The 17,475-nt window shown below is 49.4% G+C and overlaps 1 protein-coding gene across 1 annotated transcript; it reads right to left on the bottom strand.

The window, feature by feature from the left end:
- Positions 1-490: 490 nt before the first annotated feature.
- On the bottom strand, positions 491-17,075 carry FAM186A (family with sequence similarity 186 member A). Its single transcript, XM_062202491.1, is given in 12 exon segments — positions 491-667; positions 2,942-3,016; positions 3,154-3,257; positions 3,260-3,301; positions 3,304-3,505; positions 3,508-3,570; positions 3,572-3,610; positions 3,612-3,685; positions 3,688-4,028; positions 9,364-13,346; positions 13,509-15,397; positions 17,027-17,075. Coding segments are annotated over 12 exon segments (7,038 nt in total).
- Positions 17,076-17,475: the final 400 nt, after the last annotated feature.

Below are 17,475 nucleotides of genomic sequence, written 5' to 3'. Positions count from 1 at the left end.
TTAAAAAAAAGAAGGCTTTGCAAGTTTTCAAAATGGAGAATATAAATCTAAATGGTATTTTGAAACACTTTTTTTAAATTCCAAGGAGGTTATTGTTACATTTCTGCAATATTAGGTGAGGTAACCTACCTCCTGCCTCTCCACATCTCTCTAAAAGAGACAATGATTAAGGGTAACAGTGACATTAAAATAAAAAATACAAAAGCCTACAGTTTTGGAGACAAACATGACTATAATCCATGGGCAGAAAAGTGGTGAATGATTTTGGTTTAGTCTTGTAAATAGTTGCCTTCTCCAATCACAACACATTCCAGAACTCAGAGTGGGGTGTTGTTAGAGACATGCCAGTCCACTGAGGTCATTGGGCTCTGCCAGACCAAGTGCTGCAACTAGGGCCTGGGCTGAGGAGCTGAGCTGCCCAAGGCCCCAAGCCCTCAGCAGCCCCCGACATCCCCCTTCTGTTCAGTAATACGGAAATCACCGTACCTCATCACTCCTGAGCGGCGAGTAAACAGATGAGCCTGTTAGAGGAACAAGCTCTCACTGACAAGGCTGACCTCAGCTCTTGTTTCAAACAAGGCCACAGGGCTGCTACTTCCAGCAGAGCCACTGGAGTAGCTCCCAAGTCGGTGGAGGCACAGCTCGCATGTCCTACGGGCTCTGGATTCTAGCAAACGCAGGAACACGGAACACTGATTAGGGCAAGGACTGCTCCCCGCACTCCACAGAAGATGTGATCTGAGATGTCTGATGAGCCCTGCCCAGTGCATTCTTTCTCCTTTGAGTTCAGCCATCTGCACTCCTCCTAGGTCACATCCTTCCAGCTGGTGAAGAGTCACAGGAAGCAGTACAGAAACAGCAGCAGCATTTTTTTCCAGCCCCCCCCCCCAAAAAAAAGAGCACAACCACAGGGAAAGTCTCATGCTGCTCCTAACTGAAAACCTGTGACACAAGGGCCACATAGAGGCGGACTTGCCTCTCTTCCTCCGCCTCCCCAGCTGCCCACAAGGTGCCCATTCACCCGTCTTCGCTGAAAACAGCTCACGAGTGAGATCACAAGGGACGTCAGGGCCAGGGATGGGGCAGCCACAGGACAGGGCCTCGGCAGAAACGTTCTGAGGCCAGCTAAGGGGAGGCCTTTTTGTTTCTTTTAAATGCAAGGAAAAGCCCCCCAAAACACCAGGTAGACACCCCAATGGGAGTCACATCTCACGCTGCTTGCTTGTTCTGTGTGTGTACAGTAATAGAAGCCATTGGTCTTCTTTTTTTTTTAAAAAAAAAAAAAGATTTTTTATTTGTCTATTTGTCTACTTGAAAGTCAGAGTTCCAGAGAGGCAGAGAAAGAGAGAGAGAGAGAGAGAGAGAGAGCGAGCGAGCTTCCATCTGCTGGTTCACTCCCCGGATGGCCACAACGGCCAGAGCTGCACGAATCCAAAGCCAGGAGCCAGGAGCTTCTTCCGGGTCTCCCACATGGGTGCAGGGGCCCAAGGACTTGGGCCATCTTCTACTGTTTTCCCAGGCCACAGCAGAGAGCTGGAGCGGAAGAGGAGCAGCCAGGACTCAAACTGGCACCCATATGAGATGCTGGCACTGCAGGCGGTGGCTTTACCTGCTATGCCACAGCACAAAAGCCATTGGTCTTGACAGGAATGAGACTTCAAGGAAAGCCGAGAGTAGTGACAGCCACGGAAAGGCATCGGTGTAGTGGCAGCCGGGGGGAAACTCAGACCTCTCCAGGGTTCGGAGCTTTCTGAAAGGCCAGCTGTGGTGCTAACAAAAGCTTTGCTGTCATCTTGCAGGCTTTCAGAGGCCCCAGAGGCGGGGAGTGAGACTCCCTGTTGCCAAAAGAAGGAGTGTCAGAAGATGAATTTCACATAAGAGGACTCCCACAAGGCCACTTGGTTCTCTGCCATTGGGTGGGGGCGGGGAGAGGTTAAGGAGTAAAAAGCATCCCTGTGTGCTCCCAGCCACAGCGGCATCTCCATGCCATGTCGCTGGGCAGTGTGACAGGGCGGAATCACTGAGCACGCTGGCGGGACATGAAGGCAGGTCCGCTCATACCTACAAAGCTCCCAACCCTGCCCTGGGCAGCAGGAGGGGGGTCCCTCAGCTTAACCGAAAATACTGGGACCTGGGGCTCCGAGAACTCTGGCACGGGAGTTTTTTTTTATTATTATTTTTTTTATTTTTGACAGGCAGAGTGGACAGTGAGAGAGAGAGAGAGAGACAGAGAGAAAGGTCTTCCTTTTTGCCGTTGGTTCACCCTCTAATGGCCGCCGCGGTAGCGCGCTGCAGCCAGCGCACCGCGCTGTTCCGATGGCAGGAGCCAGGTGCTTCTCCTGGTCTCCCATGGGGTGCAGAGCCCAAACACTTGGGCCATCCTCCACTGCACTCCCTGGCCACAGCAGAGAGCTGGCCTGGAAGAGGGGCAACCTGGACAGGATCGGTGCCCCGACCGGGACTAGAACCCGGTGTGCCGGCGCCGCAAGGCAGAGGATTAGCCTGTTGAGCCACGGCGCCGGCCTCTGGCACGGGAGTTTTAAAAGGCAGTTTTAAAAGACAGCGTTCCCTTTGGGAGGTGGCAGTCAGACCCAGTGACCAGGCTGCGTGGGCACTCTGAGGTTAGCAGCACCAGCATGTATCTCTACAGCTACTGCAAGGCGATGCTTCCGGGTTAGTGTGTCCCAGTGAAGACTTGCAAGTTACAGCTGCTTTTTTTTTTTTTTTTTTTTTTTTTTTGTCACTAAAGAGTGTGCTTGTGTGTGCATGATACACACAATCCTCGATTAAATTGTGTCAGAAAAGGAATAAAGTTTTGGTAAAAAGAAACCTGTGTTATTAAGTGTCACACATTAACACCAAAGTAATCGCTGGTGTTTTCGGTAGTTTCACAGTCCCCAGGATTCAGTAGCTAACACCCCCTGGTTCAGGCTGCTCTTGCCTCGAGGGTCCTGGTGCGGCCGGTCTGGCAGCATGCACAAGCCAGGTTTTCGACGGTATGGATCTCAGACAGCCACTGGAAGACAGAGAATACAGGCCAAAGAGATCTGGCCATCAGCTATGGAAGCTGCAAAAGGACAAGAAAAAAGGGAGCTTTCTCTCTCATAGCGACCTAGTGTCTCTCAGATTCTCTGGAAGAATCCTGTGGTTCACAGCATGAAGCACGGAGCAAGTGTTCTGGGTGTCTACGGCCGCGGTGAAGTGGTATCACAGGGGCTTTCTGTGATTCCATCACTTTCTGTCAAAGTCCGGGGCCCGTGCTGGTGGCCCTTGAAACCTGGGAAGTGCTTCTTGATACCTTAGGCTTCACCTTCTCCACCAGGAGGTCTGTCTTGTTGAGGAAGACAATTGTGGAGAGGTGGAAGAAGATCTTGTTGACTGTGGTCTCAAAGATTTCACAGGCTAGTGACTCCACCAGCCGGTTGGTGGGCTTGTCCTCCATGAGGACCTGGTTGTACTCGCTGGAGGAGATGAAGAGGATGGACATGATCCCATCAAAGCAAAGCCCCGGAACCACCTGTGGCACTGAGATCACTGGCCAGCCACATCTACCATCTTGAAGGGAATTTTTTAAAATGATGAAGTCATGCTCCATGATCCCTTGGTTGGTAAGACATCCTCCCCAGCAAGATGTCTTACTAACTGGGGAGGTAATTCAGCTGGCCAATCTGGTCCAGGTTGATGGGAAGTACTTCACTGATTCACCCAGCTGAAACTTGCTTCCTTGGCTGATAGCTTCCTAGATGCCAGAGCCCCTGCAGAGGGTGCCCAGGGCAGGCACAGACACCTGAAAGGTGGCAGAATCCGCAGGCAGTCCTGCTTTGTGTGTCTCAAAGGCCATCAAGAACATGCCATGCTTTTCATTTTGAGAATACTGCCAAAGAATACCAAGCTTGTTTCGTGCATCAACAGAAGCCTTTGTGTCCTAGGGGCCGTTGTCAAAGATGGCATCAGGGAACTCAAGCAGTGGCTTCTGGTCGAACTCATGGTCATGGAGGTTGTACCTCTGCTTCAGGAACATGGACTGTCTCTCTCACCCGCTCCTGGCAGCAGGATGTTGGCAAGGTGCCACATGGCGGTGCAGCTGGCTGGCCAGCACCACCTCGATGTTGTGGCTGCGCTGCCTGCCCTGCACTTGCTGGCCCCGGCTCTGGCCCCTGCTGGTAGCAAGTAGTGGTTGAGGACCTGCAAAAACCTGGACATGGACTCTGAGGCCATGGCTGGGCCCCACTGGGGCCTGGGGCCCGGGGCCCATGGACTGTGCTGACTAGGGTGAGCTGGGCTAGGCTCCAAGTCCACCGCTGTTGCCATCACCCTAAAAACTCTTGAATATGAAATTTTGCTGTACAAAAATAACATGGAAAACCTGTGGCATAGTGGGTTAAGCCACCACTTAAAATGCCTGATTCCTGTAGCTAGTGCCAGATCAAGTCTTGGCTACTCTGCTTCCAATCCAGCTCCCTGCTAATGTACCTGAGAAGCAACAGATGATGGCTCAAGTACTTGAGTTCTTTCCAACCACATGGGCGAACTAGATGGTGTTCCTGGCACCTGGCTTTAGCCTGTCTGCAGGCTGGCTGTTATAGCCATTTAGGATGTGAACCAGCAGATGGAATATTTTTCATTTTCTATATCACTCAGCCTTTCTCATAAAAAAGAAAACCTTAAATAAAACAAAACAAACATGTGGCCATGGAAAGGCACTCCTAGCTGTTACTAAGGGCAAGTAAAATGACCATGGATAGCTTTGTGGATAGCTTTATTTATTTATTTATTTTTTACTTATCTACTTAATTTATTTGAAAGGCAGAGAGAGACAGGGAGACAGACAGACAGACACACACACACACACACAGAGAGAGAGAGAGGGAGGGAGAGAGAAAGGCAGAGAAAGAGAGAGTGCTCCCATCTGTTGGGTCACTCCCCAGATGTCTTCAACAGCTGGGATTGGATCAGGCCAAAGCCGTGAGGTGGAAACTCAATTCAAGACTCCCATGTGAAGGGCAGGAACCCAGCCACTTTAGCCATCACCTGCTGCTTCTCAGGGTACTCATTACCATATAGCTGGAATCAGGAGCAAACTGGGATTCAAACCCAGGCACTCTCATATGGATTGCGGAGTCCCAAGCGATAGCTCAATTGCTGTGCCTATCTCCATGTCACCGTTATAGTTAAAGTTTTGGGGGTGCTAACCAATTCATATACAAGAGACAGAAATTTTGATGCTTAACTGTTGAAATCTTTACTTAGTATTTACTAAGTAGATCTTCTGTATATAAAGATAATTGAAAATGAATCTTAATGAAGAATGGGATGGGAGAGGGAGTGGGAGATGGGATGGTTGCAGGTGGGAGGGAGGTTATGGGAGGAAAGGCCGCTATAATCCAAAAGTAGTACTTTGGATATTTATATTTATTAAATAAAAGTTTAAGGCTGGCGCCATGGCTCAATAGGCTAATCCTCTGCCTGTGGCGCCGGCACACCGGGTTCTAGTCCCGGTCGGGGCGCCGGATTCTGTTGCGGTCGCTCCTCTTCCTGTCCAGCTCTCTGCTGTGGCCCGGGGAAGGCAGTGGAGGATGGCCCAAGTGCTTGGACCCTTGGCTCTCTGTCTTTCTCTCTCACTGTCCACTCTGCCTGTCCAAAAATAAATAAATAAATAAATAAATAAATAAATAAATAAATAAAATAAAATAAAATAAAATAAAAATAGAAACAGAAGAGCTTTTTAAAAAAATTTTAAAAAGCTTAAAAAAAGAAATTTGATGCGTAAAAGTTGGGAAATTGGGGCCAGTCCTGTGGTGCAGCAGGTTGTGGTCGCCTGCAGCACCAGTATCTCATATGGGTGCTGGTTCGAGTCCTGGCTGCTCCATTTCCGATCTAGTTCCCTGCTAATGTGCCTGAGAAAGCAGCAGAAGATGGCCCAAGTCCTTGGGCCCCTGCACCATGTGGGAGACCCAGAAGAAGCTCCTGGCTCCTGGCTTCAGATCAGCCCAATTCCCAGCCATTGTGCCTGTTTGGGGAGTGAACCAGCAGATGGAAGTGCTCTCTCCTTCTCTCTGTAACACTACCTCTCAAAAAGTTGGAAAATCTAGATGCAAAAATTATTTATAGGTGAGATAACATCCCTCAAAAACTCAAGAAAATCAGTGTAAAAACTTTCACATGCTTGAATTCAGTAAAATGGCTACATGCATAGTGGAAACGTTTAAACAAATAACCAGTTCAAAATATCATAGAAGAAGAGATTTCATTTGTAATATTAACACCAACAAAATAAAAAAATACAAAGGGATATGCAAGGGCTAGATGAAAACTTTAAAATTCTCACACAAAGCATCAAGGAAAAGACAGATACACCATAGTCTTGAATAGGAAGACCATATTAGTTCAGATGAGTTAGATTTTACTGTTTTAACAAATAACTCCCCAAATCCTAAAAGCTTACTTGGCAATCACACAACGAACCCTATGCCAGCCTGCAGGGAGGGAGCTTTGCTGTATTCTCTCAGGACAAAGCCTAAGCAGAATAGCCATTACCTTATACATCACAGGTTATCATACCAGAAGAAAAGGGTCTGTTCTAGAGGGTCTTAAACCAGCAATGACAAGCTCAGCCCATAAGTGACACATATTAATTCTGCTCACATCTCAATGACATGTGTGGGGAAACAGCAATAATAACTACTGCAAAGACTCAGCATCGTAAAAATAAAACTACAAGCATGGGTGCTTGGCCTAGTGGTTAAGAAACCACTTGGGACACCCACTTCCCATTTTGGAGTGCCTGGGTTTGAGTCTTGGCTCTGCTCCCAAGTCTAGTTTCCCGGAAGTGTGCACCCTAGGAGGCAGCAAGTGATGGGTCGAGTAGTTGGGTCCCTGCCACCTACATGGATTGAGTTCTGTGCTCTTGACTTCAGCCTGGCCCAGTCTAGGCTATTGTGGGCACGTCGGGGAGTGAACCAGCAGATGGGAGATCTCTTCACCTCTCCAATTAAAGTATGCATTCTTTTTGGCCGGCGCCGTGGCTTAACAGGCTAATCCTCCGCCTTGCGGCACCGGCACACCGGGTTCTAGTCCTGGTTGGGGCACCGGATTCTATCCCGGTTGCCCCTCTTCCAGGCCAGCTCTCTGCTATGGCCCGGGAAGGCAGTGGAGGATGGCCCAAGTTATTGGGCCCCTGCACCCCATGGGAGACCAGGAGAAGCACCTGGCTCCTGGCTTCGGATCAGCGAGATGCGCCGGCTGCAGCGGCCATTGGAGGGTGAACCAACGGCAAAAAGGAAGACCTTTCTGTCTCTCTCTCTCACACTATCCATTCTGCCTGTCAAAAAAAAAAAAGTTAAAAAGTATGCAGTCTTTTAAAGAAACTACAAAAATTAAAATAGTATGGAAGTCACTCATCAATAGAGCAATAGAAAATAATAAAAAAGTCCAAATGTGGTTCCAAATTGTATGAGAGTTTATGATAAAGGTGCATTCAAATCAGTAGAGAGAAAATTGGATTATTTTATAAAGGGTGATGGTGCAACCAAGTAACTTTATAGGAAAAAAAAAAAAGGAAGGTCAGTATCTTAAGGTAGGAAGTTAGAATCAGACTTAACCAGAAGATACACCAAAAAAAACTAATAACTGACCTAAAAAGGGTCAAAAGAAACCAGAAAAATTTAAATATATCTTAGATTGGAGAGAGAGCCTTTCTTGAGAAAGCAGCAAGCATTATTAAAAATGTTGATAAATCTTAAAGATTATGACCCACCAGACATATCTTATCATCTCTGCTAGAGATATAAATGAAGTGGATCATGTTCTATGCCATTTCTTGTTCCCTAAAAACATGTTTCCTTCTATAAAGGAAACCTTCTATAAAAGGTTTTTTTTTTGAACCTAAAAATAAAATAAAATAAAACCTCTATAAAAGGATTTTTCGATCTGACAAATGTTGCAGTTGATTTCTCAACAATGTTGCAGTGGATTCCTTCCTGAGAGGAGGAGCGTGGTGGGGGCCAGAGGTGCGGAGTCACCACACAGACCCTGGGAGTTGGGTGAAAGCGGGCTTGAGGCAAGCAGCCCGCAGACTCATTTATCTCAGTTGATACAACATCTTATATAGCCAAGACCAGCCAATCCGGTCAAAGGGCGGTCTATGTCCCAACCAATCACAGCCTGTTGCCAGGCAGTTTCCGTTTGCCTTGTGGGTTTCAAATCCATCCAATCACAGCCTGTTGCCAGGCAGTTTCAAATCCATCCAATCACAGCCTGTTGCCAGGCAGGCTCCATTGCCAGGCAGGCCCCAGCCCCTTTGGTTAGGTGGAAAGACCCCCTGACAGGAGAATGGAAAGACCACACCCTCTGCTAACCAAAGGTCGAGGATATGCTTGTGTCTTTCCAGAGAATGTGGGACAGCCCATCTGGGTACCAGCCAGAAACATCAAGCCTGCAACTGACAGCCAACCAGAACCAGCTGAACAAGACTGAGACTCCGCCTTGTTAGCCGATGCACCTGCCCTATCATCCTACCCTGAGAAACTGCCCATAGCCATATCTGTTACTATTTTGTACCCCACTAGCACTGGTCAGCCACTCAAAAGGCCCACAGCCTGTGCGCGGACATGCCATTCCTGATAACATTATTCCTCATTCCTACCCCTATTTGAGCAAGCAATCCTGTGGTCTCTCGATTTGAGTGCTGGTTAGTCAATGACGGGTAAGATCCCCTGGGGGACAACCTAAGACAGGCACAGCTGCGTACGGAGACCACATGGGAATGGGGTCAACAATGGTATGGCCAAGAATCATGCCTCCCGTTGCTCAAAAATAAACGAAAAGGGGGAAATGTGGTGAAATGAGAAGGCCATGCCAAAGTGGCCGCTGGCAAGCAAGCGTCAGTTACTCAGGAACGGCTTTGAATCCCACCTGGCAATGGAGCCTGCCTGGCAACAGGCTGTGATTGGATGGCTTTGAATCCCACCTGGCAATGGAGCCTGCCTGACAACAGGCTGTGATTGGATGGTTTTGAAACTGCCTGGCAACAGGCTGTGATTGGTTGGGGCATAGACCGCCCCTTGACTGGATTGGCTGGTCTTGGCTATATAAGATGTTGTACCAACTGAAATAAACGAGTCTGCGGGCTGCTTGCCTCAAGCCCGCTTTCACCCGACTCCCAGGGTCTGTGTGTTGACTCTGCGCCTCTGGCCCCCACCACGCTCCTCCTCTCAGAAACGAATCCACTGCAACATTGTTGAGAAATCAACTGCAACAGACAAATATGAATATACTTCTATGGCAATGAGGGAGGATATTTGATATCAGGACTATGTCAGAAAATTGTACATATGACAACTAGACAACTAGAGAATTATCTACCTGGCACGCTGGATCAGCCTGTAGGCAATGTACTTGTGGAACAGGAATCCCAGCCGAATGGCGTCCATGTGAAGTGTCTCAATTACGAGGTTCCTGGCTGTTACGTGTAGCTGTGAAGGCGCTGCGGAAGTTTTTATGGCCTGATTTAACAGTATCAGGTTCTTTCTCTGAGCCTCCACATCAACAAAATACGTCATCTTTTCAGGTTCTTGAGGAGAGGAAGGGGGCACCATCATTTTGGTTTCCTTGGTACCCAAAGCTGAAGTCTTGATCCAAGGCTTGTCTATAGAGGGCAGTCGTGTTCTCAAGCACCTCTGCAGAGCTGGTAACTGCGATGGTTTCAGCAGTCGCGTAGTGAGAGGAGGTAGCGTTGTCCTAGGTTTCTGCGGAGTAAGAGCCTCCTCCTCAATGTAAGAGGTGTGTGATACCGGTGCCCTGTCACTGGTGATATAGGACTGAAATGTTTCTTCAGAAGTGACAGAGACCTCGGAAATTTGGATCTTCTTCGCAGTGAAAGGAGCTTGAATTGCCTCGAAATCGGGAATACTGTGTTGGACCAACGATGATTGCGATTTCACAAAGGAAACAGATGTCAATCTTTTCTTTCTATCAAACGAGGACTCAGCTTTCTGGGGCTTTCCAGCAACGGAGGGGGTCCATAATGTGGGGAGATGCCCAGAAGGAGGAGGGATGTGTGGTGGGGAGACTTGCCCAGGAAAAGCCGATGGTGCCAGGGACTGTCCGAGGGCAGGAGTGGCCTGCAGGGAGGGAGACTTGACAGCAGGGACAGAAGGTAGGAAAGCCTGAGGCTTCCCGGAAAAGGCTAAGGGTCCAGATTCCAAGAGTTCTTCAGGGGTGGAAGGGGCCCCAGGAGCCAAGGACTGCCAAGAAGGGAGAGGAGCCCAGTGACTGGGAATCTTTCCAGAAAAGGGTGGGAGTTCTGATTTAAGAGACCGCCTGGGAGCCAGAGGGGCCAGAGGGTGCTTAGACAGAAATAACTGCCTATAGCTAAGAGCCTCCAGCTCAAGGGGTTGCCCTGGAGTGGGAGGGGCCCCAGGTATAAGAGAGACTCCTGAGGACTGTCCCTGAGTAAAAGTGAGAGGGACCTCTGTTGCCTGAGCCAGCTCAGGAGTGACGGTGGCTCCAATTGCTTGGGCAAGCTCAGCCTGTTCTTGAGTGCCAGGGACCCCAAATAGCTGAGTGGGTTTCACAGTTAGTTGGATTTGCCTTGCCTGGATCTGTAAAGTGCCAGCTGTTTTCAGTGTCTGGGCATACCGAGGGGCACCAGGGACTCCCGGTGTCCGGGCTGGTTCCAGAGAGAGAGGAGCCTGCAATGCCCTGGCCTGCTCGTGTGTGGGTGTCATATCCGAACGCTGGTACATCTCAGGGGCGAGGGGGATCCCCTGAGTCTGGGCATGCTGAGGGGTAAGAGCGGCCCCCAGGGCCTCGGCCTGTTGAGACATTAGTGTATTCCTTAGGACTCGGGCCTGCTCAGGGGTCAGAATTGTTTCCAGGGCCTGTGCCTGCTTAGGCGTCAGCGTGTGTTTCAGGACCTCAGCCCCAGCTGTCCCCAAGGCTTGAGCCTGCTGAGGAGTGAGAGTGGGCTCCAGGACCTCAGCCTGCAGAGGGGTTAGAGTGGTCCCCAGGGCTTCAGCCTGCTGAAGGGTCAGAGTTGTTCCAAGGACCTGGATCTGCTGAGGGGTCTGAGGGGTCCCCTGGGCCTGGGGCTGCTGAAGCATCAGAGTGGTCATCAGAGTCTGGGACTGCTGGGGGCTGAATAGGGTCCCAAGGGCTTGGGCCTGCTGAGTGATGAGAGTGCCTCCCAGCGCCTGGACCTGTGCAGGGCTCAGAGAGGTCACTGGGGCCTGAGAGTGTTGAGGAGTTAGAGTGGTCCCCAGGGCCTGGGACTGTTGAGGAGTTAGAGTGGTCCCCAGGGCCTGGGACTGTTGAGGAGTTAGAGTGGTCCCCAGGGCCTGGGACTGTTGAGGAGTTAGAATGGTCGTCAGGGCCTGGGACTGTTGAGGAGTTAGAATGGTCGTCAGGGCCTGGGACTGTTGAGGAGTTAGAGTGGTCCCCTGGGCCTCAGCCCGTGGTGGAGACAGAATGGTTCCCAGTGCCTGGACCTGTGCAGGGGTCAGTGTGGTCCCCAGGGCCTGGATCTGCTGGGGAATCACAGTGGTTGTCAGGTCCTGGACCTGCTGAGGGGTCAGAGTGGTCACTGGGGCCTGGTCCTGGACCTCCTGAGGAGCTAGAGTGGTTGTCAGAGTTGTTCCAAGGACCTGGATCTGCTGAGGGGTCTGAGGGGTCCCCTGGGCCTGGGGCTGCTGAAGCATCAGAGTGGTCATCAGAGTCTGGGACTGCTGGGGGCTGAATAGGGTCCCAAGGGCTTGGGCCTGCTGAGTGGTGAGAGTGCCTCCCAGCGCCTGGACCTGTGCAGGGCTCAGAGTGATCACTGGGGCTTGGGCCTGCTGAGGGATCAGTGTGGTTGTCAGAGCCTGGGACTGTTGAGGAGTTGGGGTGGTCCCCAGGGCCTCAGCCCATGGTGGAGATGGAATAGTTCCCAGGGCCTGGACCTGTGCGGGGGTCGGAGTGGTCATTAGGGCTTGGACCTGCTGAGGGGTCAAAGAGGGCTCCAGGGCCTCAGCCTGTGGCAGGGACGGAATGGTTCCCAGCTCCTGGACCTGTTCAGGGGTCAAGGTGGTCCCTAGCTCTTGGGCTTCCTGAGGAGCTAGAGTGGTCCCAAGGGCCTGAACCTGCTGAGGGGTTAAAATGGGCCCCAGGGCCTCAGCCCGTGGTGAGGACAGAATGTTTCTCAGTGCCTGGACCTGTGCAGGGGTCAGAGTGGTCCCCAGGGCCTGGATCTGCTGGGGAATCAGAGGGGTTGTCAGGTCCTGGACCTGTTGAGGAGTCAGAGTGGGCCCCAGGGTCTCAGCCCGTGGTGAGGACAGAATGTTTCTCAGTGCCTGGACCTGTGCAGGGGTCAGAGTGGTCCCCAGGGCCTGGATCTGCTGGGGAATCAGAGGGGTTGTCAGGTCCTGGACCTGTTGAGGAGTCAGAGTGGGCCCCAGGGCCTCAGCCCGTGGTGAGGACAGAATGTTTCTCAGTGCCTGGACCTGTGCAGGGGTCAGAGTGGTCCCCAGGGCCTGGATCTGCTGGGGAATCAGAGGGGTTGTCAGGTCCTGGACCTGTTGAGGAGTCAGAGTGGGCCCCAGGGCCTCAGCCCGTGGTGAGGACAGAATGTTTCTCAGTGCCTGGACCTGTGCAGGGGTCAGAGTGGTCCCCAGGGCCTGGATCTGCTGGGGAATCAGAGGGGTTGTCAGGTCCTGGACCTGTTGAGGAGTCAGAGTGGGCCCCAGGGCCTCAGCCCGTGGTGAGGACAGAATGTTTCTCAGTGCCTGGACCTGTGCAGGGGTCAGAGTGGTCCCCAGGGCCTGGATCTGCTGGGGAATCAGAGGGGTTGTCAGGTCCTGGACCTGTTGAGGAGCTAGAATGGTCATCAGGTCCTGGGCCTGCTGAGGAGTGAGAGTTTGGTATGTTGGGAGGGGCTCTGGATAAATAGGAAGGGCTGCATATGGTGAGGACTGGGTGGAGGTGGGAGAGCCACTTGGTATGGAGTGCGTTGTCCCCTGAAGAAGCTCTAAGATTCTGTAGAAGTTGTTTCCTTGGTGTAACTGGGATTCATCTAACATCGCTGGAGTCTGGGCCTCCATTCGAAAGCGCTCTTCAGATTCTTTCTCCTGCATCTTCTCCCTCTGCCTTTCCAGGCTCTCTACCCTTCCACTTGGCTTTTGCTTCTCTCTCTTCCCTCTCATTTTCGGCTCCGGGTGTCTCGCTGCCTTCGGAGCCTGGCTCATCGCCTCTTCATTCTCCCTCTCCAAGAGCACGCCTCCCTCTTTTGTGGTTTGCTTCCCTGCCTCCTCCTGCTGCTTGGCCTTCCGTTCCTTCTCCTTTCCCGTTTCCCTGTGCTGCTCCTCTTGCTCCGTCTGCCTCAGAATCCTCTGCTTATGGTGTTCCGCCCACAGCTCTTCCTCCTGCCCCTGCTTCTGCTGCTCCTGCCCTTGGCTTTCCTCCTCCTTCTGGAACAATTCCTTTTTCTTCCTCCAGGTCTTATGGATTTGTTTAGAATCCTTCTTATGGAGAGTTGCTTCTTCGTATATTTTTTCTTGATCCTCTTCTAAATATTGCTCCTGTTTTTGTTTTTCCTTCTCATGGTCTTTCGCTGCTTTGGGGAGAGCTGTAGCATCTCTTCCACTCTCCATTTCAGTTAAAACCACTTGTATTAAATTTGTAATTGTGGGATCTACACCCTCATTGGAGAGGAAGGTGCTAATTTCAGACTGTGCAGTAGTAATTGATGACTTCTGATAATGCAATGCCGGTTTAAACGAAGCTTCCTTTTTTTCTTTCGTAGGTTTCTCTTCAACCTGTTCTTCCTTCTTTGAAACCTGATATTTCCTCAGGATGTTAGTAACAATTTCAGTTACATTTTTGAAATATTCCTCTATCTTTCCTTTTATGATCCCCAATTGTTCAATTTCTGCTGTTTCTAATAACTCCTCCTTCTCCCCCTCCTCTTCCTCCTCTTTCAGCATGGTGCTTCTATCAGAGGGCTTTTGTATGTTATTAATTTTCTCTTTTAAGAAATTCATTATGGCTTTCTGAAATGCTTCTACATGACTCCGTTCACTTTTGCTCTCCGAAGCTCCTAGATCTTGGATAGTTTCTGGAGTCACTTTAGCTGTCCTTGAGTGCGATTTATCAAGTTTAGACTTGGTTAGCGTTTCTTTTCCTTTAGTTTTTCCTTCTTTGCTTATGGTAGTTCCTGAAGAGGTTTGCTGTGTCTTTCCTTCGGTCTCAGCTTTAAGTGGCATAGATGTGTGTTTCACCTGGGTCATACTGAGTGACTCCGATAAGCTGTCACTTTCACTTTTCCTCTGTTTGTCTATTGACTCAGTGTCCTCTAGCAAAACTGAACTCTTGTCTACTAAAGATTTGGTTTTGAGTTTTCTGGGTTTCTCTTGCATACCACTTGTTCTACTTTTGCCATCCCGGCTCTTTGTCTCAGTGGGAAGGAAGTGTTGACTTTTTGATTCAGTGGCTGACTTTGATTTGATTTCAGAAGATAGTTTTATTTCTTTTCTCTTCTTTTCTGGCACATGTAATGTGGAGTACTGATTAGGTTTGGCCTCTAATCCTATATCCTCACCGACATCCTCCTGCAGCTTTGACCCAGAGGTCTCCTCTACGTGAGGGCTTTTTGTATACTTTCTTTGCTGTGGTTGGTACCGACCAGCCCCATCTTTCTGAGAGACATCATCTTTCTTCAGTGGCATTTTATCCTCAGTAATTTCTTCAGAAATCCTAGAAGCTCTTTTCTGTCTTTCTTCAGGTACAAGATGCTGTGCAGTTACATCTGGAGTCATATCATCTGGGGCTGTATGTGAAAGCTTGGAGAACCACTTTTTCCCAAGGGCTTTCTTATCTTTTATTTTGAACTCATCAACCATGCTTTCAAATTCTTTGTATAAAATATTATCCATACTGTCCTCCATGTCATCATCTTTGATAATGGCTGTGGATACAGGTAGTGGTGTATGTTCTTGGCGGTCTGTAATACCTTTGAATTGAATGAGTTGTTCATAGTTTTCTTCTGCCTCTTGCAATTTTTGTTGAAGTATCTCATTTTGTTGACTCAGGTCTTGAATCATCTTTAGGGACAGCTCTTTTTCTGTTTCATATATCTCTGTAAATATGCTACCACTTCGGATGTTAATAATTTTTAATTCATCATTTACGACAGTCAAGGCTTTTAAAAGATTTAGTATTGTTGATGATATGTATTTAATAGCAGTGTTTTCTAATTTGTTGAATATTCCAGTGCCTATGAGTTCCTGCAGCATATTTTGAATTTCTGAAACTTTTGTATTTATTGCAAATTGGTCAGCAATCATCTGATCTGGTCTTAAAGCATGGGTTGTTGCAGGTCGTTTTATAGCTCTTTCTTTCCAAGTTTTCCATAGAGCACCTCTTGACACTGGGAGAAAAAAACACAAAACAAAACAATGAGATTGCATTTATCCTTCTGTGCTATACTCTGTGCTTAAAGAATTTAGACTAACAGATAACTATTGGTTGAAGATTGATCAGAAAACATTTTTCTGTTTTTAAAAGAATGACTGCTTTTCTACAATAATCTAGAACTTCTACTTCTAGAGTTAAGGATATGAACACAGCCATGACCTTAATTCTCATTCACAACTTCAGGATGACATATAATGTAAGCCCAAACTTCCCTTGACTTTTGGTATGCTTGGTGCTTTCATTTTTCTCTCTTGTGTTCTTGTTCCTCTTTTCTACCTTTTGTTTATTGAAAGATTCATAAAGAAACAGATAAAAGACAGACATTTAATGGAATTTACAGAATGGCTGAATGAGAAACAGAGCAAAGTTTCCCCCAAAGAGCAATGACTCGAATATTTGAGTCCCTGCCACTTGTGAGGGAGACCTGGATTGTCAGATGTGTGTCCAAAGAAAAAAAGTCCCAGAAAGGTCCGACTACAAGTGATACACCTTGGATTCAAATACACAAACAGATTGAAAGTAAAATGACAGAAAATGATACACTTTGAAGACAGTAACAACATGGGAGCTGAGAAGACTATACTAGTATATGACAAAATAGACTTTAATATAAAAATAACAGTTCTAGGAGGATTCCAAGATGGCAGGATAGGGACAGGGCATACTGCTCCAGGTTAGAGGGAATTAGTAAGAAAAAACTTAGAGAAAGTGCATTCTCAAGGTGAGAGTTAGAGAAAAACTGCAGTCAAAATTCTATGGGGCCGGCGCCGTGGCTCAACAGGCTAATCCTCCGCCTAGCGGCGCTGGCACACCAGGTTCTAGTCCCGGTCGGGGCGCCGGATTCTATCCCAGTTGCCCCTCTTCCAGGCCAGCTCTCTGCTATGGCCCGGGAAGGCAGTGGAGGATGGCCCAAGTGCTTGGGCCCTGCACCCCATGGGAGACCAGGAGAAGCACCTGGCTCCTGGCTTCGGATCAGCGTGGTGCGCCGGCTGCAGCGGCCATTGGAGGGTGAACCAACGGCAAAGGAAGACCTTTCTCTCTGTCTCTCTCTCTCTCACTGTCCACTCTGCCTGTCAAAAATAAATAAATAAATAAATAAAAATTCTATGGAAGGAAGAGGGATGCCATGGATCTGTGTGGAAGGTATGGGCATGCAGCAAAGAGCACGAAAACAACACATGGCCCTAGCAGCCCTGAGCTGGAGAAAGTGCCAGTATTGGAGAACAAAGTGAGATCAGACCACAGGAGCCCATGCCACAGGTGATATAGCTGGTGGGAAAGTCTGGCGGACTATACTGTGTTTGAGTCCAGCCTGGAGCTTTGAGGGGGGCAGGGTACCTGCTAACTCAGTGTAAAAAGGGGGCATGTTTATTTCTCTTCCTACCCCTAATAATGGCACTCGGCTACTGGCAGAGAGACAGCAGGCGCCATTTTGGACATAGGTAGCAGCTGTGGCATCTCTTGTGTGCATGCCCAGCAACTGCAGGGGGCAAGACGCCATCTTGACAGCAGTAGCAGTGGCAGCAGCTGTGTGCAGCACCTGGCAATGGGCAGAGAGAAGGAGCCATTCTGGCATCAGTACCGCAGAGGCTCTTGCGCACACCCTGCAAGCACTGAGGAGAAGGCACCATTGTGAAACAAGGAGGGGCTGTGGCTGGCAGCTCCTTGCCTGTGTGTGATCCAGGGATTTTATCAGAGGGAAAAAATATGCAGTCCCATTGACTTTGATTCTGGTTTGGAGGATTGACAGGGGGCTGGGTACCCAGGTAGGACTGTGAGGAGCCCCCAGCCTCTCAACATGTCCTAGGCTCTGGGGCTCAAGCTGCCTAAGCTGAGGACCAACAAACAGCTGTCTTTGGGAATGTTTCAGCCTCTCTGTGGATGGGACAGGCTAGTGGGGTGGAGTGGATCCTCTGTACCCCATGCCTGTGGAAGTCCTGTGTGCTGAGACTGTGGGATCTCGGTGACTGCACAAGAGGTAGCAGATTGTAGCGGGGTCTCTGGGCTATCACTGTGTTTAGCTCCGCATGC

This window comes from Lepus europaeus, chromosome 10 (assembly GCF_033115175.1).
Source record: "Lepus europaeus isolate LE1 chromosome 10, mLepTim1.pri, whole genome shotgun sequence".
Classification (NCBI taxonomy): domain Eukaryota; kingdom Metazoa; phylum Chordata; class Mammalia; order Lagomorpha; family Leporidae; genus Lepus; species Lepus europaeus.
The sequence above is the reverse complement of the archived record's forward strand: the minus strand, read 5'-3'. Positions and strand labels throughout refer to the sequence as shown.